Source organism: Denticeps clupeoides, chromosome 17 (genome assembly GCF_900700375.1).
Source record: "Denticeps clupeoides chromosome 17, fDenClu1.1, whole genome shotgun sequence".
NCBI classification, from domain to species: Eukaryota; Metazoa; Chordata; class Actinopteri; order Clupeiformes; family Denticipitidae; genus Denticeps; species Denticeps clupeoides.
Window position 1 is genome coordinate 10,615,570 of NC_041723.1, and position 21,616 is coordinate 10,637,185.

Below are 21,616 nucleotides of genomic sequence, written 5' to 3' on the forward strand. Positions count from 1 at the left end.
GGACAAACTAGATTTATATGCACACATTCCCTGAAAACAACAACGATTACCAGATCACCTCTGTCCCAGTCATTTATCTCTAATTTAAAAAAAAAAAAAGTATGGTTCCCTGATTTAACATATTCTTGTGTCTTTACAAAGGATAATGCATTGCCATTCTGTCCAATAATAATATATTGAATCTCATGGTCACTTTGACAGTCACATGTTCTCCAATTACCCTGTCAAAAATCGTTCACTTTTGGCCAAAATGAAATGGTGAACATAGATCATGAACCAGCATCATCTGCATACATGCTACTTAATGTGTGACGTACATGCCAGGTTTTTATTATGCAAAAAAATAAGATCCCATAAAATTGTTACCGCAAAAAAGTACAATATGTTGGATGCATAACGAATAGTAGCACCACTAGATCACTTTTTTTAACATCACTAAAACTTGACATTTTAACATCCACAGTAGAGGAGTAGATTCACTCTTCTGCAGTGTCTACTCTTTAATGAGCTTTTCGCTTTCATCATCTACATGATAAACACCCTAATTGAGATGACTATCCATCACTTCTTATGAACCAAATACTCAGCAATACACCATTTGTGCTGAAAAGTATTCTTTATTTCATCTGCTGAAAGGTTTTGGTCCGGACCATTTTGAATGGGGGATAGCATAAAATAAAAATGACTTTGGAGCTGCAGTTCACCAACAACTGAGAGTAGATTCGTGTTGCAGGTCTTTTTCAGCACTAAATATGTACTGGGATGAAACATGTTTTCTGGTAAACACATCAGAAAATGTGTAAATTAATCGGCACTTGCTGTGGTGACAGCGTTAAAAAAGGCAGGTGCTATAAAGAGTGACTTTTTGGCTGATTTCCTGAAGCAGCTCTTGAACAGCCATCTCCAAATCCACCAGCTGATTGGCCTTATCTTCCAGAGTCTTCTGGTTATCTTCATAAGACTTTTCCAAATCTACAAAAACAGGGAATGCAGGTGAGAACTGCAGGACACTTAAATTGCCCAAGATTATTTGACATCATCTAGTAAAGTGTCCTTCAAATAGCCTTTAATTGGATGGAAAGTGGGATTTGAGTGGAGCTGCTGTACCTTTCAAAAGTTGCAGCTTCCCGCTGGCCTGGAGTAGCAGATCTTTGGCCTCCTGCTGCAGCATCTCTGCCCTCTTCTTGGCCTCTGCGATGCCGCTGGCTTTCTGTGTGATCAGGTCTTCCACAGCACTGTATTTATTCTTCAGATCTGTGTCCAAGTCCTGGCCAAAAAGCAGCAAATAAACTTACTCACTACTCACAGAAAAAAGAATCAAGAATCCATCTGTTGGATTTAAATGTTGCATTAAAATGCTAAACGCACAAAGAACAGATTATGGTTGTACCTTTTTGACCTCATCTACAACTTTGTTAATACTCTCAGTGTCTCTCTGTGTGTTCTCAGCAGTGAGGGTGCTGTTCTGGGCCTTCTCCTTCAACAAAGCCACGTCCTGCTCCAGACGCAGCAGCCTCTGGGTGGCGTTGTTCAACCTGAACTCGGAATCAGCCGTCTCTGACTCCACCTGAGGAAAAAAAAAAATTTTTTAATATAGGAAATCATTTTACAGCTGTGAAAGTTAAACATTTTTACTTCTGCATTTTACTTTTAATAACAACCTTCCTTTCCTGATGTATCTCTCATGACTTACTGAAACGAGGAGGTCCTGAGTGCCCTTGATGTCAGTGGTGGCCTGCTTAATTGCTTCAGTTGCTGCGTTCTGAGCGCGCTCGGCTTCCTCCAGAGCCGCCTTCACCATCTCAGCTGTGTTCTTCATGTCTGTTGCTTCCGTGCTGTGGACAGAGAGTAAATCCATGTAGTTCAGAAGGCAGGAGATCCCGAATTGTCCAGAGAAAAACAAGAACATCATCAATAATCTTCAGTGCAGAGTTATGGGTGTCATTGTCCCACCATATTCTCCATAATCCTGTGGGATCCAGATGGCCACCAGGAGTCACCACTGTTCTCCATCATACTGAAGCTGTTTCAGATTGATCACAATAATCTAACTTGGCTTCCAGTTTTTCTTCAGTCCTCCATGTGAAGTCTACTTCTGGGGTGGTAGTAGCCTAGTGGGTAACACACTCGCCTATGAACCAGAAGACCCAGGTTCAAATCCCACTAACTACCATTGTGTCCCTGAGCAGGACACTTAACCCTAAGTTGCTCCAGGGGGGACTGTCCCTGTAATTACTGATTGTAAGTCGCTCTGGATAAGGGCGTCTGATAAATGCCGTAAATGTAAATGTACATCTGATGGTGAAAAGAACGGCATCCTCTGAATACTCACCTGGCTTTGCGGGCTTGCTCTAGCAGGCTCTCCGCACGCTGGATGTCAGCAGCACTCTGGTTGAGGATGACCTCCACCTCAGACAGGCTGCCCACACGCTCACGGATCTCATCGGTCAAGTTCTGCAGCTGGGCAGGGGTGGTGGGCATCTGCATCTCCAGGACCTCGTTGGCGACCTTCTCAATACTCTCCAAGTCTGCACCATCCTCTGCACAAAATAAATCCACACGAGGTTTCGTGTAAAGTTGTTCAATGAACAATATGCATACTGGCTTCAAGGTTTTTCCACATGTTTCTCATCTTTTCATAGAAATTCTATCGTATTAATTTCAAATCCAAAACCATTTTGCACCATACATGGCAATCTGCACCGTCACTCCTCACTCTAAACATTTCCAAGTCTGTCCAGCTGAAGACACTTCAGATACTAAACAGATATTGGGAGGGGAGGGGTGAAGGGGGAGCGCGTACGTGTTAAGAAGTCCCGGATCTGCTTGATGAGGTTGCGCAGCTCCTCGTTGCTCTGGTCCACACGCTTCTTGGTCTCGTTGGTTTTGAGCAGCACGCCTTGAGCGCTCAGCTTTGCACTGTCCGCTTTCACCTTTGCCTCTGCAACCTGCACATTGTGATAAGTGAGAGATTTAACTGGCCACTTCACAAAAATACCTAAAGAGACGCACTACTCGTTCATGGGTTGACTATTTTTTCACTGTCAAAAATGAAATAACCAGGTGATATTATGTAATAAACATGTAATATGTGTGTTGGACTGTTCAAAGCAGCAAACTTGGCTGCTCTTGACCACCTTGAGTTAGCAAATGAGGATGTTCCTGCAACAGTCCTAACTTCCTATGTTTGAGTACTATGTTGAGCTCTTTGATTCACTCATCTCATCAAAAAGCAGACACACAACCTGATTAATCAGCCATTGTTTCATTGTGTTAAAAATGTGTTTCCTGTATAAGAATCTTCAAAACAAGCTCCAGGCTCCAAGGCCTCCATACAGTAGCTCTATGCTAATTTTGCTAATGTAATGGAGGGGAAACACTATTGTACGCATATTTCGTGCATATTACAAAAATGTTTCATTTCCATAATTTCATTAAGGACCTGGTCTTACAAACTCATGCTTTACTATAATGACGCCCTACTGTGATTAATCAAACAGTGTCTTCCAAACTATATAATACAGCCGTCATTACCCAGTTATAGTCATATTGCGTAAAAACTCTTTAAAACTCATGCATACAGCATTTACACAAAGTGTAAAGGGTGAGATGGCTTGTGGGCCAGGATATTTCCTGCATGGTGCCAACGTTCGCTCACCAGCTTGGAGAGCTTTTCCACTTCTTCCATGGTGCTGACGATGTCCCTGTCAAAATCCTTGGCCTTCTGCCAGGCGTTGTGGGACAGCGTGGAGAGGCCGTCGCACCCCTCTCCGCCGCACTTCCTTTTTCCATCTGCGCCCAGGCAGCTCAGGCCACCGCAGGGTGAGTCCGCGCACGCTGCTGAGCCTGCAGGGCTGCCACACGTCTGCAGCAGACGAAAACCAGACACCCTTTCTATTCCGCCGCACTCTGAATAGAGTTTTGAAGGAGATTTTGTGTTCTGACCCAGCCTGACCTCGAGTGTGCTGCTGGTGTACAAGTGTTTTACACTCCAAATCTATACACCCGTGCCACGTATTTGTTCCATAGGGTGTATAGAATTATAAAGACAACCGGCAGCAATTACTTTTATAATATTTCCTCCCACAACAAAATATACAATTCCAAGCAACACCATTCTCCGGATGATAAAAACAGGTGAGTAAGGCAGGGTGGTATGAAAGGCGTATGAAATTGCACCTTTTCACTGAGCTCCGCTAGACTGAGGGTCTCCAGTTGACCAGCCAGGTCGTCCAAGCTCTTGGCATACTCATCATGCTTCTGGGCAAACTCTTGTCCGGACACGTTCATCCTGTCCTCTACAATCTGGCGCAGGTCAGCAGACTGCTGGACGGTGTTGTTTGGCCCGCTGGTGGAGGCATTCGCACGTTCCTCTGCCAACAAGGACTGCTGGTAATATCTGGTAATGCTGTCTGCAGCACCTGTGAATGAGACACGTTTATGACTATCCTGTCTCAATATTAGACATCCATGTGGATGTTTCCTAGTTGAGATGAAGGTACTTACCCCGCACATCTGAGTTCTTTATGATCTCGACTTGCTCCTGAAGATCTTTAATGGTCCGTTCCAGTTTCTGCGCATCCTCTGAGAGTGAATCCAGTTTGGTATCGGTGCTATTGTTTTCCAACGAGGTCTTAGATAAAGTCTCTTCTGTCACATTCAACTTGTTGATCAGTTCTCCCACAAGATCGCTGTTAGAAAACGAAAAAAAAAAAAGTCATTAGAATTTTATTTATTTTCAGTTGTACGGCTGGTGATGTGGTGAGAATTCTCATTAAAATCTAAAACATCAGACGTGACATCTACAGCCGCCACTTGGCTAATTTCCTTCATTAAAGGCGATCTTCTGAAGCCCCATCTTCTAACAACGATAAGCATAATTTAAGATGTGGCTGTCAGTCGTGTTCCTGGAGGCTCTTCTGCCAGAACTCCAGCTCCAACGCTTTTAATGATCTTGTGATCATTAATAGCTTAATGGTGCATGTGTCAGATATGATGTGCTAAAGAAAGGAATTGCGTGTTAAGATGCCTCCACCACAGATACCAAATGCTAGATGCACAATACATAAAATATATAAATGACATATAAATAAGAGGTTGAAGCAAACAGCTTCCAGCATGCACAGTTATACACCTTATCCAGGATGTTTGTTTCATTCTGAATATTGGACATTTAATTGCGTTCTTGCCATTCAATGCCATTCTTCTTTATTTCTTCTAAAAGTATGTAAAGTCTCAAGCATCTGCTATGCATTGTCATTAATTAATATTAATTGTGTCAAGCATAGATGAAACATACGTGGCCTGCTCTAGAAGCTGCTGGATCTCAGTCAGGGGTTGAGTGGCTGGGTTCTGGGCCAAGATGTTACTGATGGTGTTGGTGCTCTTCTCCATGTTGTCTATAGTCTCCTTGTACGGGCCAGTGATGCCGCTGGCTTTGATGGCGTTCACCTTCTGCACCAGCCTGTGCGTCTGGTTGGTCAGCTCGCCCACGATCACGTCCCACTCGGCGAAGCACTGGTGGCAGCGTTCGCAGTTGGGGAACTCGCCGGAGAAGCCACGAGCACACTTGTCACATCGGGGACCCGACACGCCCTCAACACACACGCAGTGTCCAGTGGCTTTGTTGCACTGGGGTTCAGCGGTGCCTCTGTGGTCACAGTCACAGGCTGGAAAAGATACACACCAACTCATTAACGTTCGTGGGAACAGAGAAAACATATTAAGTTTAAGTGAAGTGATTGTCACATGTGATACACAGCAGCACAGCACACGGTGCACACAGTGAAATTTGTCCTCTGCATTTAACCCATCACCCTGAGTGAGCAGTGGGCAGCCATGACAGGCGCCCGGTTAGCAGTGTGCGGGGATGGTGCTTTGCTCAGTGGCACCTCGGCAGATCGGGATTCGGCAACCTTCTAATTACCGGGCCGCTTCCTTAACCGCTAGGCCACCACGGACATTTTCATTGTAGTGGACGTGACACAAAAATCCTACACATTTCCAATATGTAATTTTGCACTATTAAATAAAGTGATAATAAAGTAAAACTCAGCCACTGGGGACGCATGTGACTGTATTTCTTGGTTCTGGTCCCAAGCCCAGGTAAATAGGGAGGGTTGAGTCCGGAAGGACATCCGGCATAAAACGTTCAGCTCAACTGTGCGATCCGCTGTGGAAGCAGCCGGAGGAAGGAAGGAGGAGGAGGAGTATGCACTATTAAATCAGAATTCCTGACAGCAGCTCATCTACATCTATGTAATGCACATGAAAAATGATGTGCATGTAAATATGTGGATTTACATTTACATTTACAGCATTTATCAGACGCCCTTATCCAGAGCGACTTACAATCAGTAGTTACAGGGACAGTCTCCCTGGAGCAACTTAGGGTTAAGTGTCTTGCTCAGGGACACAATGGTAGTAAGGGGGATTCGAACCCGGGTCTTCTGGTTCATAGGTGAGTGTGTTACCCACTAGGCTACTACCACCTATTATACAAAGGACTGGTAATGCTGTCCAAGCATGTTCTTTATGAAAAGCATGCATCAGAACTGTTAAGAGTCTGATGTTAAAAAACAGCTTTACGAAAAGAAAAAAAACATCAGATTCAAGTAGTAAATTGGAATGTATTGCTTTGGTGAACAGAGTCTAAATTGATTCCACATTCCAGACACTTAGCAACCATATCTCACTATCTTGAGTGTGTGAATGGCCGACTTTGGTGGCGGGAGAGGAGATGCAGACATTACAGCAGGGGGGATGTTTGCCCACTTCAAACCCCCCAAGGGAGGACAGGCCTTTGGAGAACAAAAGGGGAATTGTCTGAGAATCCCGACGCTTTGAGACACACAACAAACAAATGGTCCTCCTCAGATTGACTCCCCAAACACGGCAAAAGGTGTTTACAGATAGAAACACAAAGGGCTTCACCTTGGAGCCATTCCCCATTGCACAAAAGCCCGTGGAAGTGGGGGCATAAGCACAAGGTTAATCCTTGCTTTATTCAGCCGGAGGCCCCAAGCCCCCTGAGTGAGTCTTGCTTGAGGTATGCAATGAATGTGACCCTAAGAGCTCTACAACGAGCTGGTGTCCTTTTGTCTCCGAAACCGGGGCGAGTTGCACACTCATTACCTGAATGTCCCCATTCACCCTGGGACTGGCTGATAAAAAGCCACGGCCTGTTTACCCAGAGTCTACTGTGGACACACTCGGCCAACAAAGACCAGGTGTGAGGTGTTCACCGTTTGCCCAAACTCACACTGAACTGGGGAATGAACAGCCAGGCCAGGCCAAGATCTATTCCAGCAGATATACAGAATTCAAGCAGCGTTTTATGTTTAAGTCCCCAAATTGCTATGAAATACGAGGACTCGAAGCACACACTCAGACCCCTCCCCAACTTCCTCACCACACTGAGCATCTGTTTCACATTACAGTACAATACGATGACATGGGAGGATGTGAGATTTGCATTTCTTTTTTTTTTCTTCCACTGCAAAAGTCCACCATCTGGTTCACATTCCAAAATGGGGTTCTGGGTCTTTCACACAGCTCCCACAGGAGTTTTATATTTTATATATTTATGCAGTTCAAATAGAAGGCTGAATTAGACAGTACTGTGCATGTGTGTGGCTCAGCCCATGACTGATGGGGAAAATGTGAATGTAAGAAGGAGGCTGGAAGCCCTGCTAATATCCATTGGATGATGGGAGCAGGCCGAGGGCAAGAAAACATGGAAGTGCATGTGGGGGAGGGAACAGTTCTGGGAAGGGGAATCTGATATTTGAGACACGCAGAGGGGCTTCCTGCTTCATCGAGCCTGTCTAAATAAACAGGGTGCACTCATGTCAGCTCCAACCTTCCAACCGCAGACAGATGCTGATGCACACAATGCTGACATAGAAATCAAAATGCATTCATTTTATTGGGTCAACTGACTGTACGTAATAACACGGTCTTATATTGTGCTGTTATATTATGAATCTTGCTGTGATAAGTAATGGGGATTGTAACTAGTTTATAGTAACACACATGGGCTAATTGAATATAATCATGTCATTGATATCTCTACAGGGGGAATGTTCCCTTTGAATCACATGGATTCGACTTAATATTTTAATGTTTCCAACAAAATGCATCACATAATATGTATGGTTTGAAATAATGGTTTGAAGTAATTAAGACAGCCTAAATCAAATGAAACATGTGGAACCAATGTACATTATTCTACATTATTCATACATTATTTCAGTGCATTTTTGTTGATTGAAAGGTATAATTGTGACACCAAGGCAGCCCTGGGCTGGCCAGGTGCTGCCAGTAACATACACACAAGGGTTCAAATCACCTGCACTGATGCTCGTACAGCACGGGCGGTTAGAATCCTTTATACATCTGACTTCTCCCTCACTCACAACGTTGAGCGCCTCCTCACTCCTCACTCCCTCACTCACAACGACAATAATAATACTGTTTTATTTTTTAATTAAATAGATAATATGATCTGCAATATAACCTTGATCACCTGACAATCTATTTGTATAGTGACAATTACACATCTTCTTCTAGTTTCCTTATATGGTTTTTAAAATTCATGTATTTATTTTGTGCCTATTTATCTCTTTTGGTAAAATATACAAAATGTGACTGAACTGTCATTATTTAACGTATCTGTGGTACTTTTTTTTTTATTGTAGTGAACTGGAGGCCCATGGTCTGCAATGACTGTTTTTCAGAGTCTCATTAACAACTATTTAAATCACTACATGTTTCAGTGATATACGCAATCCCTTCACAGAGTCACCCTGTCCTTCTGTCTTGACAGTGTGTTAAAAAATCTCAGGCTTTTTGCAGTGGACAAAGGCTCTTTCTGTGGTCGGGCCCTGGGTGCCTCCTGAGGAGACCCCATTCGAACAAAGGTGTATTGTAGCCTGTACGGGATATGCAGAGGTTGAGACAGATCCCTGCCTGCAGTGGAAGCACAGCACTTGCGTCCTGATCGTGCTGCCCACGAACAGCTGCCACTTTACTACACCCACTGCAGATCACTGTTGATATGCTATGAATTAAAATGGACATACTTCTGAGCTGCACGATTCAAGAATAGGGTAGTTTCTGAAACTCATTTACATTTTACATTTACAGCATTTATCAGATGCCCTTATCCAGAGCGACTTACAATCAGTAGTTACAGGGACAGTCTCCCTGGAGCAACTTAAGGTTAAGTGTCTTGCTCAGGGACACAATGGTAGTAAGTGGGATTTGAGCCTGGGTCTTCTGGTTCATAGGCGAGTGTGTTACCCATTAGGCTACTACCACCTTAACTCAGACTTAACAAAGTCAGACAGAAGCCACAATAAGTCACAGTTGGATCATACAGTGCACGTTGGCTTTTAGTTGTATTCAATGTCTAATATTGATAATAAACAAAGAAATACTTCATATAGTTGTGTCACATTTCATTTTTTTAAGCTCGTGCCCTGAATCTGCACCTTCACTATTACCACAATGTTTGCACCTAGTGTACATACTGTGTAAAGTACAGGTGACAAAAAGCAACGAGAATCATCAAATGAAATCGAACTCACCATGACATTTAACCTCTGGATTTCCCCAGTACAGCTCTCTGCATTCACGGCAAGTGCGTCCTCCGAAGCCAGCCTTGCAGGAACAATGCCCAGTTATCTAAAACAAAAAAGGTCCCAGGTGACATTATGGAGAGACATCGCTAAAATGCCACATACTCCTGCTCACAAATCCAGCTACTATCACTGTGCTTCTGTATAATTAACATTCTGTATAATTCCTCCTGAGAGACTGACGCTGTACTTAATCTCCATGACAGCATCAGATTAATTTTGTCATGTAAATGTCTGAATTAAGTTAGGAAGCAGAGTACCTCGTTACACGAAGTCCCAATGGAGTGGTTGGGGCTGCAATCACAGACTTCACAGCCTTTCCCACTGCCCATGTTCCAGGTGTCCGGGGCACACATGTCACAGTGTTGACCTACTACATTGGGGAGACACTGGCACTGACCAGTAGAGAGGTCACAGTGGCAGTCCCCTTCAGAAGGACATGAGTGCTGAACAGAGCCTTGGTGGTTGCAAACACACTCTGAAAAAGAAAAACAAAAAAACCCTCTGAACACACTGCTAGCAATATAAAAACTATACAATTTTTAAAAAGCACTGGTAGCATTAATAAGACTGGGCAATTATAATGAATTATAACGAGCAAGGAGGACTTACTCCTGCAGCTCTGAGTGAGCGCGTTTCCATAGTAGCCCAGCTTGCAGCGGCTGCAACCTTCACCCTCTGTGTGGTACAGGCATTTCAGACAAGTCCCAGTGCGGGCATCGCAAGAGCCTGGGTCTAGCATGTCGATGTTGTTGTTGCACTGGCAAGACCGGCACTGGCCGCCAACCTCATTGGGGTTTCCATAGTAACCGGGGGCACACTCATCACACCTGGCACCTGAACGTTTGGTTCGAGACAGATGAAATGTGGTAAAAATGAAAGCAGCAAAATTAAAGTGCCAACCGCACCAGACCTCACCCCCATGATAATAACACCTCACGGCAACCAAGCTAAATAAAGGGATTCAGGCAAGCACCAGCAAGCCCTCTAAAATAAGACACTTTTCCTGGATTCTGCACACCCACCTCTGTATCCTGGGCTGCAGACGCAAAACACTTGGTACGATTCCGGAGTCTTATAACACGTCCCGGCAAACTGGCGGCCGCTGCCCGGGCCATCAGGGCAAAGACACGGGCGGCAGTGGTCACCTGATCCCAGAACAGGATCCCCATAGTAACCACTCAGACACCTGTGGGTGATGGAAAAGATGAGATTTTCCCCTCCTGATATGGAGTTACTAACCACAACATAATACCTTGCAATATTTCCAAAAAACAAAAAGTAATACATTTAAAATTCTAGACATGCGTGTCATGCCACAGTTAATCTAGATAAAAAAAAAAAAACGAAATAAATAATTCATGTGTAATAAATGCTGGTCTCTTATTATCAGCTGTGTCCAATAAGAGTCCATATGCTCTCCATTATTGGACGATTTACAGGATCTGCACTTTGGGTATAGCTGCCACTCTCTGCTGTCTGAAATGTAAAGTAATGTGAGCGCTGCGGCTCTGGCTGACCTCTCGCAGTTGTGCCCTGAGGTGTGGTCCCTGCAGCCCAGACATTCCCCAGTGTGAGGATTACACTGGTCAGCGTGCCCGTTGCAGGTGCAGGGCCGGCAGTTGGGGAAGCCCCAGTGCCCGGGCAGGCAGCGCTCACACTGGCGCCCATAAGCACCAGGCACGCACTCGCATTGGCCGGTGGCCTCATGGCAAAAACCATGAAGAGAGCCCTGAGGATTGCAGTCGCATGCTGTGGGTTGTGATGAGAATGAAAGAAAGTCCCTTAAAGCATCGCTGAATTATGTTGTCCAATTGGCATAACAATAGCAAGAATAATTAATAAAATTGCAATCTGAACAGCAACGGCATCAAACAACTCACGCCTGCAGCCACTGGGTCCAAAGTGATAGGTGGCCGGGGCGCATTTGTCACAGTTCCTACCAACCACATTGGGGCGACACTGGCACTGTCCTCCATTCGGGTCACAAACAGTGCTGAGGGAACCCTGGGGGTCACACTCACATGCTGTGAAGAAAGGACAACGGATCTCATTAGTGCACGTCGTTATCTCAGTATTTTTAAGGTGCTTCCGGAGGTCACTGTTCCGGTGGAATCTTCCAGAATCGCAAAACAAAGGCATTCCATCTGCGGGAGACACTTGATGAGACACAGTATGAGGGATTAACCCCTGAGGACAAGTAACCCCCTTCCCCCTCATCTGCTCCTGACCTACAGGCCCAGACCTGCCACAACACCCGAGCTTCCCGAGACTACATCCTGTCCACTCGTCACGTCAAAGCAGCGAGGCTTTGAAATTCCGTCTCGCGCGTCTGACGGCGAGACTGTGTTCTGTACACACAGGCTCATTTTCTCAGCATTCAAAAATGCGCTCGAGCGCATGCACTTCTAATCGGCCCAGAAAATGAAGACAAGGTCCTCACATCGTATAAGTTGAGGTGATGACAGGTGCACGACAGCTTTCGACAGCACGCTCGGAGGAGGGCTTCCTGTCAGGCAAAACGCTGACGTACAAGCGCACACGCCGCAGCACTACCTGTCTGGCACTGTACAAAATACATTCCAGAGACACAATCCAGCGCCCAAAATATACTGCAATTATTCAAACCAATTTACACTTTAACACACTTCTGTTGCCAACTGGCAACTCATCACCAAGTGACATGAAGCATGGAGGATGGATTGGCTCAACTCTTTCATCCTCCTTTCTCATTTTTCTGCAATATAATCTAACTTTTATGCATTATTCTATGTAGTCTTTGTTCAGTCATCTTACTGACACAAATCTGACATTCTCTTTCCTGTTTTTTTAAGTATATGGTTATACATATTATTAGCAATATGGACAAACTTTACAGGACTTGATAGGGTGCCGTCTGATCTTAAATTACATCCCGGATCTCTGGAATGATGTTTTATGTGCAAGATTTACATGCCACAGTAGTGGCTGACATCCTGTGTTGGATTTGCTATAATTCACCCTGACGATGAGGCACATTTCCAGCCACAATAAAGAAGACTTTTCCTGTCAGAATGCAAAGGGAATCAAGCCCAAGGCATAAAACAGGCTCATGCACGTCAGAAAAAAAAGTCCCACGTGAAACCACTGGATCTGAATGACAAGAGAGAGAGAGAGATGTGCACTAAAAAGAGAATGAAGAATGATTTATAGAAGGCGGGTTTATGTGTGACAGAGGAGGTAATGAAGACGTGACAGAGATTCCAGCATATTGCCTTTCTGCGTGTACCTCTGGCTCCCTGGTGTAAGAGGGCTGACACGCTGAAGATGAAATTTCTGCAAATGTCAGTCATGGGCGTCTTGATCACCCCCTGGCTGTTCTCCAGGCATCTGTAGCGCTGGAACGTGTCCCAGGCACTGTTGGTCACCATGTCCCCCCCCTCGGAGCCAGAGAAGATGTCCAGGTTCTTGCAGTGAGGCATGAGAACAATCTGGAGAAGAGGACAGACAGATTTCTATTCTGCTTGGACTATAGGATTCTTGAGGATTCTTATTAAATGTTTGTGTAGAATAAATACAGTAGAATACTATACTTACAGAGTCTATGAGCGTGTAGGGTGACTGGATATCACTGAGCGCGGAGTAGAGGGGGAGATTAAGACGTATGGTGTAGTTCAGACCGCTCTCAAAACACACGGGCCTTGGGAGAACCACATATCTGAAGGGAAGAGGACAGGTTATCAGCTCCCACAAAGGACCTTCGCCCACATTAAAACAATTTGTGCCCCAGTATTACTTGACACAAGCACAGAAAAAGACGGAAAACGAAGAGTGGTCACACCTGGAGCCAGGATGAAGTGACACCATCTGGTTGTCATCATCAGGCATGGTGTTAGCACATCTGCTGCCCGCTGCGATCGGACCGGGCCTGATGACGGTCATTAGCACCTCCTCCCACTGCTCTGGCAACTGCAAAAATGGGAGCAAACTCCTCATTTACAGAAGTCAACTCAATTTCAAATAAAAAATGTGTATTATTACAGAATTATCATTATTAGAATTAGGCATTAAAGGACACACCTGTGGTTCATAGCGAATGATAATGTCATATTCCATTGAATAGGGAATGTTGTCAATGCTAAATTCCAGGTAAGCCCCTTCAGGCACATTGACAAAGCCAACTCCAGTCCAAGTGGGTGTGCGGTCCTGAGGATGGGGTCTCTGCACCACTGTCACACCCTGGAAACAGATATGTTAAACGTTTATGCGACTAATATGCCTTAATAATAATGATTTTATCACCGTTTTCCCGGCTATTGTCACCTATTAGGTAAAAAAAAAAAATCTTAACTCACTGGCCCAAACTTGGCATCCTCTGCTTCGTAGGTGTAGTGGTCCAGAGCAATGAAATAAAACCCGGACTCGACCTGATCGCAGCGCCGGCCAAACATGTGTTCTCGACACTGGCACTGCCCAGTCTCCGCAGAGCAGCTGAGGAAGAGAATGAATACGTTTTTACATCGGTAGGAGAACTAAGACAACATATTCACCATCTTGATAGAACACAGAAAGTTATTATGTAGCTTTTTAACAGTGCAAAAACTCTCAGTATATTGAATAACGACTCTACGAGCGGTAGCGGTTAATAGAACTTGAAAGCATACAGCATTCTGCTAAACTTTAAACTCACTCATTATTAAGAGCTCCGCCGAGGTCACAGTCACATGGTCGGCAGCCATCCATATCATTGCTCAGGCCCCAGTGTTGAGGCTGAGGAGAAAAAACAACACCTCATTAAAAATGCCAAGCCAGCCAACGTTCTGAACTTCAAACGCCTCAGACGGAGGATGAGGGAGCAGTTTCTGCATTACTTAACCACATAATTACCGAGTTGTTGATCCAAGCAGAGGCGGTTCAAGATAATTCTGCACACCGAGCGCATTTCACCTTATTGTATAAATCAGAAAAGTGGACACCAGACGTACCAGGCACTGGTCACAGTCTCTGCCAGTGACCAAACGTTTGCAGTAACAGTCCCCAGTTTCTGTGTCACAGGGGCTTCCACCAGGAAGTGTTCCAAGAGCATTGCAGGTACAGGCTGAATGAGGGAATTATTTATTATTATCATCATTTTATAAAGCCAGCTCATGGAACAGTAACAATATTGTAAATCTACAACAAAAAATTATATCTTTGTTCACAGACATTTTTATCAGGATTTATCAGACGCCCATATAAAGAGATATAATGTCCCCCTGGACATACTCAGGGTTGTGAGTAAAATTTGAACCTGGGATTTCTGGTTCATAGAGGAGTGTGTTAGCCACTAGGCTACTACCACTCCAGGCCCCAGATTTTACTGAAACCTTTCTAGACAATGTGTTTTGATGAAATACTTCACAAACTCATTAACCTTTGCATCCAAGAGGGTCGTCGCTCAGTCCGTAGTGGCCTTGTTTGCACTGGTCACAGCGCTCTCCCTCGACATTCGGCTTACACCGGCACTGGCCCGCAATCAGCCCAGCAGACACGTCCGTCAGACCATCACAGACGCCAGCGTTCAGAGACCCCACCGGGTCACAGTTACACGCTGAAAACAGGGAAAACGTTGCATAATTCAGCAGGTTTCACTTAGAATGAGATTAATAAGAGAGCAAAGAGATCCGAGAGGATGAAGGAAGGAGTAGGAGGAGGAGGAAGGTAATTATATGGCTATGGGGTAGGAACAGACTGACACAAACAGCTGGCCAGATACTCGACTTGAAAAATCCAACATTGGTGAAGTTTGGGGGAAAGGTATCTTCAAACACTCAAGGAAGACAAAACCAAAAGTCATGAGTGTGTGTGTGTGTGTGTGTGTGTGTGTGTGTGGGGTGCACAGCTGGGAGCTCTTTGAAGTCCAGGTGTGACCTCCCCCGCCACACCAGGGCGACGGATTGAAGGGGCCGAGAGGAGATAAGGTAAACGTAGGCGGCGAGGGGGGGCCGACCAGGAGCCTCTGCTGGGTCCGGCTGGTCTGTGGCCCCCTGCCAGAAAAGTCACCGTGTACATTCTTCAGCGTTGTGGGGGGCAAACGACACCTCACAAATACTGCCTGTTTATACAGGTGGCATGTGTGGCTTTGCCGAAACCCGCCAGTTTGTCAGGAGTTGTTCAAAAACACAGCAAGGAACACTACACTAGACCATCACATTTGACTGAACCGAAAGGTCCGATTTACGTATTTAAATCTCATAGAACATGTTCTGTTGCTGTGTGATTTGTCTACTGTGCTCTGACATACAGGTCGATCAACATCTGGTCCGTAGCAAAGATTTAATAATTCTACTAAATTTGATCAACTTTGAAAGCAGAGGAGAGGCGGACGAGGGGAGATGCGTACGCTCGCAGATGTTGGGGTCACGGATGTCCCTCTCGTGATGCTGGTAAAAGAAAGGTCTGCACTGCTCGCAGCCGTGGCCCATGGTGTTGTGCTGGCACTCGTCACACACGCCGCCGCTCCTGTTTCCGGAGGCGAGGTACACCGCCATGTCGAAGTGACACGCATTCGAGTGGTGGTTGCAGTTACACTCTGGAGGACGGAACAGCAAGAGACTCGAGGTTAAACTGAACCGAAACCCAAAATGCTTGATGTGCAACAGCTGTAAGATTCTGGCAGGCCGCATCCTACTTTTACATGCATTGGTGTTGCGCCCCTCAGCAGGCCTCCATGGCAGGTCATGGTAGAAGTCCTGGCACTTCTCACAGTTCAGTCCCATGGTGTTGTGGTTGCACATGCAGTGGCCATGAACCTAACAAAAATCCACAAAAGACTCTCTTTAAAATAACTAATGATACAACTCTGGAATGTATCAGATCCATATCTGCAGTGCTTCGTGGTCCAAATGGCCAGAGGCGACAATAGAAACAGTTGTTTAGTCTCCTGTACAGCCTATAAATCTCCATTTTTCACATAGTTGGAGGAAATCTGGTCTGCATTAAACAATTGCTCGCCCACAGACATAAAACATGATAACTGGGTTGCCTGCTATAGTGCATAAAGATGGAATGTGATGGAAGGAGTTGGTGCATCAATGCCTTTAAAGAGAAGATTCAAAGAAAACCATGCAGCCCACGTCACCGACCGAGGCCAGGGGAGAGATTTTTCCCAGCCGTACACAGGACAATACAGACTAAACAGGAACTCCTCTGTCTGTTTCTGTCCCGCACATGCATGCATAAACACTGAGTCACACAGACGCACTATCTTGCCGACACATTCACACTCTCCATATTGACACCCAACCAACCAGAGCGTCCACATGCACACATTTTCTTTTTTGCTTTATAACACCGGTGAGACGGAGAGAGAGAGAGATCCAGAGATGAGACACTCACCATGCCATCCACGACTTCGCCGGCTCCATCAATAGGGGCACACTCTGAAGCATGGCCGTAGCAGAAGCAGTTTCCTCGCACCACCATATCGTACACGGCGTAGTAGTACTTCTCTTTGATCTCCATGCGCGAGTCGAGCAGGTTGTCGCCGAGCGTGTGCAGTTTAGTAAACTTCACCCTGAGATTAGTGATCTTCAGCATGTCTGGAAGAGGAATGCTGTTAAATTGGCATGCTTATGGCCAGAGGATATGATTAACGGTATTAAAACTCTCTGTCACCATTACACTAGGCTCAATTAGCTTACTTTGGATCCTGGGGCTGTATGGGTCCTCGATCCGAAATGCTGGATCCAAAACTCGAAAGATGACCTATGCACAAACGGTTAGAAAAAAAAAAGCAGCCATTTATAACACAAACTGTGTTATCTGTACAATGCAAATTGTAAATACTCCTCAGCACACACTGCAAAGACCTGCTAAATATTCCTTACGTTAGTCAGAATGCAGCAAAATTTTCACAGCATGCATATTCATATTTGTATTTAGAAATGTTCTTCTTTCTTTCTATTTATTTTGTACTATACTACAATAATTACTTAGAATTGTGCACCATTTAAAAAAAAAACTGCAAATTTGAGACAAATTTTTTTGTCTGTTTTTTGTACAGTTTAAAGTGTTTCAAGAAGTTCAGAAATAAGAGGAACTCTTGTGACAGGAATACCGACCTCGCCCTCTGTAGATGGTTCAATATCCGAGTAGCGGGAGTCACAGATGACATCGTCGACTTTCTTCATGGGACCCTGGGACACGGTGGAAAATGATGCTTCGCAGTCATAAGCAAAGTAGCGGTACACCTGCCACGTCCTCCCAAAGTCAGCGGATCTCTCAATCACCATAGCAGCAGGGCGGAATGTCTGGAAATATGAACACAGCATGAACCCACGGACAGACGTGAAGCAGCATTCAGTGGAAAATGGGTTGGAAAGAGCGCAAATGTATTTTGGGGGAAGATGTGACCAATACAGCATGCAAAAGAAAAAAATCTCACGTTATTCACAGATATTAGACACAGATATCTGTATTTATTTTTTTTTTTTTTTTCTAAAATGGCCACTTCATTTTTCTGAATTTTTCAACTGAAGTTTAACGTAAATACAAAATAAGGATCACATGTTAGCAAACAGTTTTAACAGAGCCTGTTCCCACAAATGCTCTTGTGCTTACTTTAAAGGTCATGATGAGATGAGTGAAGTGAAATTCTGCCTCCAGGTTTAACTGGATGGTGACGTTCTCCACACCTGACAGAATGAGAGACAATGAGGATGAAGAACATGTCACCCACTAAAATAAACTTAAAGTTTGTTGCGACCAGGAAGTCGTGTAGGCGTTTTTTATGGAAAAATGAATTAATTAATTCAAATAACCCACTGCTTCTACAGCCTCTCGCATGCCGGAACACAAAAAAAACCCCACACCTATGCTCATTTTCGCATCCAATCACTGAGCAATTGGAATGCTATGCACGTTTGGATGCCATGATGGTCAGTGGAGTTCCTTTTTTAGGGTAGGAGTGGGAAATTCTCTGGGCGGACAAAGCATGAGAAAGGGGAGGTAACCTTTCCCCTTATGATGACATAAGGGGAAAAATTCCAGATCTGGCCATCTGAGCTGCAGCTCTCTGAACGGTGAAGCAGGACCATAGACAGGCTAGGGGAACTCGCATTAATAATAATTAAATAATCCCACAAAGTAAAATTTCTATAATAGGGGGGCATCAAAACAGTTCTAAAGTCATTTTGTTCGGCCAAAGAGAGAAGGAAGCAGATGTTCAGTCTTTGCACAATTCATACAAAAGCTGCTCTTTGACTGCTCATGTCCATATGTTCCAGATATTCCCCCTCCTGTCATGAGAAGCCGCTCCCCTTTTTGTCGGAGATGTGGTTCCACTCATCTGCCAGTCCCAGCCCCACTCTTTCCCACGCTCCCCTTGTTCAAGTCCATGCCCTTGGTATTCACTATCCTGAACATTCTCTCATTCCCACAAAAGCAAATGCCTGAATTCAAACTTTCCTAAAACTTAATTTAATCAAAAACACAAACTACATTTGAAACATTTTATAATTCTGTCGTCTCCTATGATGTCCACAAATAATTACTTTAAGTCACAGGGGTATAATTACAAGCTGGACAGATTGTCAGGGACAGTTAGGTAATCCGTCCAGGGGGGGTAGGGAGGACTCTTGGCCATTCCAGGGAAAATGGCCACGCTACCTACTCGTCAATTATATGCCTGCCAGCTGATTAGAAGGGCCAGACAAAGAGGCTGGAGACAGTTTAGTGTTTAACCGACAATTTTCCCATGAGAACCCAACTCACCGTTCTCCGACTGCCACCAGGTCTTCAGGCGGTTGGGGGCGAAGGTCGTCACCACGTTCTCGATCCTGTGGCTGGTGGTGTGGTGCATATTTTCATCGTAGGTCTCGGTCGAGTCGCAGACAAAGCACTTCTTCTCATCCTGAAGGTGAATGAACAAAAAGCGAAGGGACTGGGATCAAAAATTCCTGCACGTATTGCCACTGGGTACCTTAACAAGACATACAACCCCCGAGTTGTTCCAAAGGGCCCGTTCCTGTAACTAGTGACCGTAAATCACTCTGGACTAATAGGCATGTAAGGTAATGACGACTTGCTCTTGTCCTGGGCTGCATTTCACCTTCTGTAAGAGGCTACAAGAAAATAATTACTTCGATTTTTGGCTAAACTTCAGCGATGCAAAATGCCATTTGTTTTCCAGATGTCTGATCGAAACCACAGTCGTAACGGATGTGGCAGACAGCACAGTTGCACAAAAGTTTTCTCAACATCAATGCATTTGCAGCAATAATCATGTGTTGGGGACGGGGGCCATGAGAACAGTCTTACATTCTTCACACTTCAGTCATAGTCATTGTTAGTTCACGTTCAAAAGCAGCCAGACAGGCTTTGATCCCCGGTGTTAATGTGAAGAGGGCTGCAGCAGCATGAAAGGCAGCTGTTTCTTGCACTCTCACAAAGAAACCGGTCGTCTGCCGCTATCGTTTCGATCATCTGCGCTATGGACAATCAGCCCACATACTGGGGTCTGTTGGTCAGCTCTCAACTCGGGGCTGCCCCGCATTCATCTACGCCGCACCACACTTTTGCAGCCCAGGAAATGCTCCAGACACCCCAGAGGCGGGCTGATTGGACGCAGGACCGCTCTTGCTTTTTTGTTGCGAAGCCAAACACCCACCAACCACATGAAATAAGAGTTTGGAAGGACATGCAGACTCAGAGCTCTCAGATTAAAATTCATTATTTTCATCATAGTATTTCACATAGTAAATGGTATTAGCTTTTTTTGTTCCCAACACACACCCACATTTTAAGGCCAGATACACAACACACAACACAAGAAACATAACCTTAGTCGCGGACAGGCGATGACTGTCCGTGTAACTGGTCGTTCTAAATGGGATGGCCGACAATAATTCTTTATTTGCAAATGTGTCTGATAATATAACAGTAGAAAGCTTGTTCCTCTGTGCCTGTAATAAGTTGTGGCAACTGAGGTTTGAAATTTGTGCTAATTGGCAGGTATGATACAGCGAGTCTCGACAACGTGCCATCGGCGTGTGAAATGGCGTTTACCTGTAAATGGCTGACGATACAGAAGGGCTCGGGCCTGTGGTGGCCGCAGGTGGAGGTGGCTGAGAGCTGGTGGGCTCTGCCGATGAGGAGGTCCCCTGTGGCGGGGTAGCAGCTCCCCTCGGTGCAGACGTCGCTCAGCTCCGGCTGCTGAGCCGTGGTGTGGGACCCTACTGCAGCACCAACACTCACAATCAGGACATTGGGGCTCCGATTTTTAATGCCTACCCCCCATCATTTAGGAATAGCTAACTAGTCCTTTACTTTGTAAAAAAAAAGTAGTTTTAAAGCTGCAATTGCACATCAAATGATTTTATTTTTCAGAAATTGAAGCTAGAAACAAATGCTAAATAAATAAAATGCTAAATGAATGATGTTTGATACAACTCAGTACAAACAATACAAAATGATTTACTGTTTTATATATTTTCACCATCATCTTTTTTTTTTTTTTTTTAAATAGGTAGAGTAGGTTTAATAAAATTAAAACACTTACATAAAAGGGCTGCGATCTGAAGCAGCAACATTTCGAGGTTAGGACTGCCTCCCATTCACTTTCTTCCCCAAGGTGTCTTCAGGGCTTCTTCCGAACTTTGGCGGACAGGCAGCGAGTTCGCCGAGACCGTCCCGCCGCTCCTCCTTCTGCGCATGCGCGACCTGCGCTCCGCCCGCCAGCCCCGGTGACACCCGAGATGAGGGCAGAGGGTCCGACCATTAATCAGCCACAGCGCAAATAACGCTCTTTGTGGGTGGGTTTTCGGCAGGCGGAGATTTGATGAGATCGTATTTTTTTTTTTACTTTTTGTCTATTTAGTAAAATGGTCTCGTTCAGGTCCTCCCCCCTCCTCCCAGCTCTCAGCCAAGAACAAAAGGCAGGAAGCAGCATGCCTGGCATGGAGCTTAATGTAAATGTGATGTGGCTGTTATCCGCCCCCCACCCAAAAAGCAAAATA

General features: G+C 45.0%; 1 protein-coding gene across 2 annotated transcripts; it reads right to left on the minus strand.

The window, feature by feature from the left end:
* Positions 1-597: 597 nt before the first annotated feature.
* On the minus strand, positions 598-21,297 carry lamb1a (laminin, beta 1a). Of its 2 annotated transcripts, none has more exons than XM_028957827.1 (33): positions 21,160-21,297; positions 20,667-20,836; positions 19,374-19,512; positions 18,222-18,295; positions 17,723-17,911; positions 17,303-17,366; positions 16,998-17,200; positions 16,291-16,411; positions 16,003-16,191; positions 15,034-15,210; positions 14,606-14,718; positions 14,311-14,390; positions 13,976-14,111; positions 13,701-13,859; positions 13,462-13,589; positions 13,218-13,338; positions 12,910-13,111; positions 11,525-11,668; positions 11,162-11,393; positions 10,667-10,830; positions 10,254-10,478; positions 9,902-10,119; positions 9,591-9,687; positions 5,300-5,669; positions 4,507-4,691; positions 4,180-4,421; positions 3,659-3,865; positions 2,804-2,948; positions 2,333-2,540; positions 1,694-1,835; positions 1,391-1,567; positions 1,108-1,267; positions 598-972 (listed from the first exon to the last, which is right to left on the minus strand). In XM_028957827.1, the coding sequence occupies exons 1-33, from the start codon at positions 21,212-21,214 to the stop codon at positions 833-835; spliced, it is 5,376 nt and encodes a 1,791-aa protein (XP_028813660.1). In that variant the 5' UTR covers positions 21,215-21,297; the 3' UTR covers positions 598-832. The 2 variants fall into 2 exon arrangements, with proteins under 2 accessions (XP_028813660.1, XP_028813661.1); XM_028957828.1 differs by having other exon boundaries at positions 833-972; positions 20,667-20,833; positions 21,160-21,295.
* Between the last annotated feature and the right edge of the window lie 319 nt (positions 21,298-21,616).

What these genes read in the sequence shown, in the direction of transcription:
- lamb1a (XM_028957827.1), bottom strand. Translation starts at nt 21,214, where the DNA reads ATGGGAGGCAGTCCTAACCTCGAAATGTTGCTGCTTCAGATCGCAGCC. An exon ending in TCAGATCGCAGCCCTTTTAT is followed by an intron (nt 20,837 to 21,159) that starts GTAAGTGTTTTA and finishes TTGGTGCTGCAG; the next exon opens with TAGGGTCCCACACCACGGCT. An exon ending in TGGAAAAGCTCTCCAAGCTG is followed by an intron (nt 2,949 to 3,658) that starts GTGAGCGAACGT and finishes CACAATGTGCAG; the next exon opens with GTTGCAGAGGCAAAGGTGAA.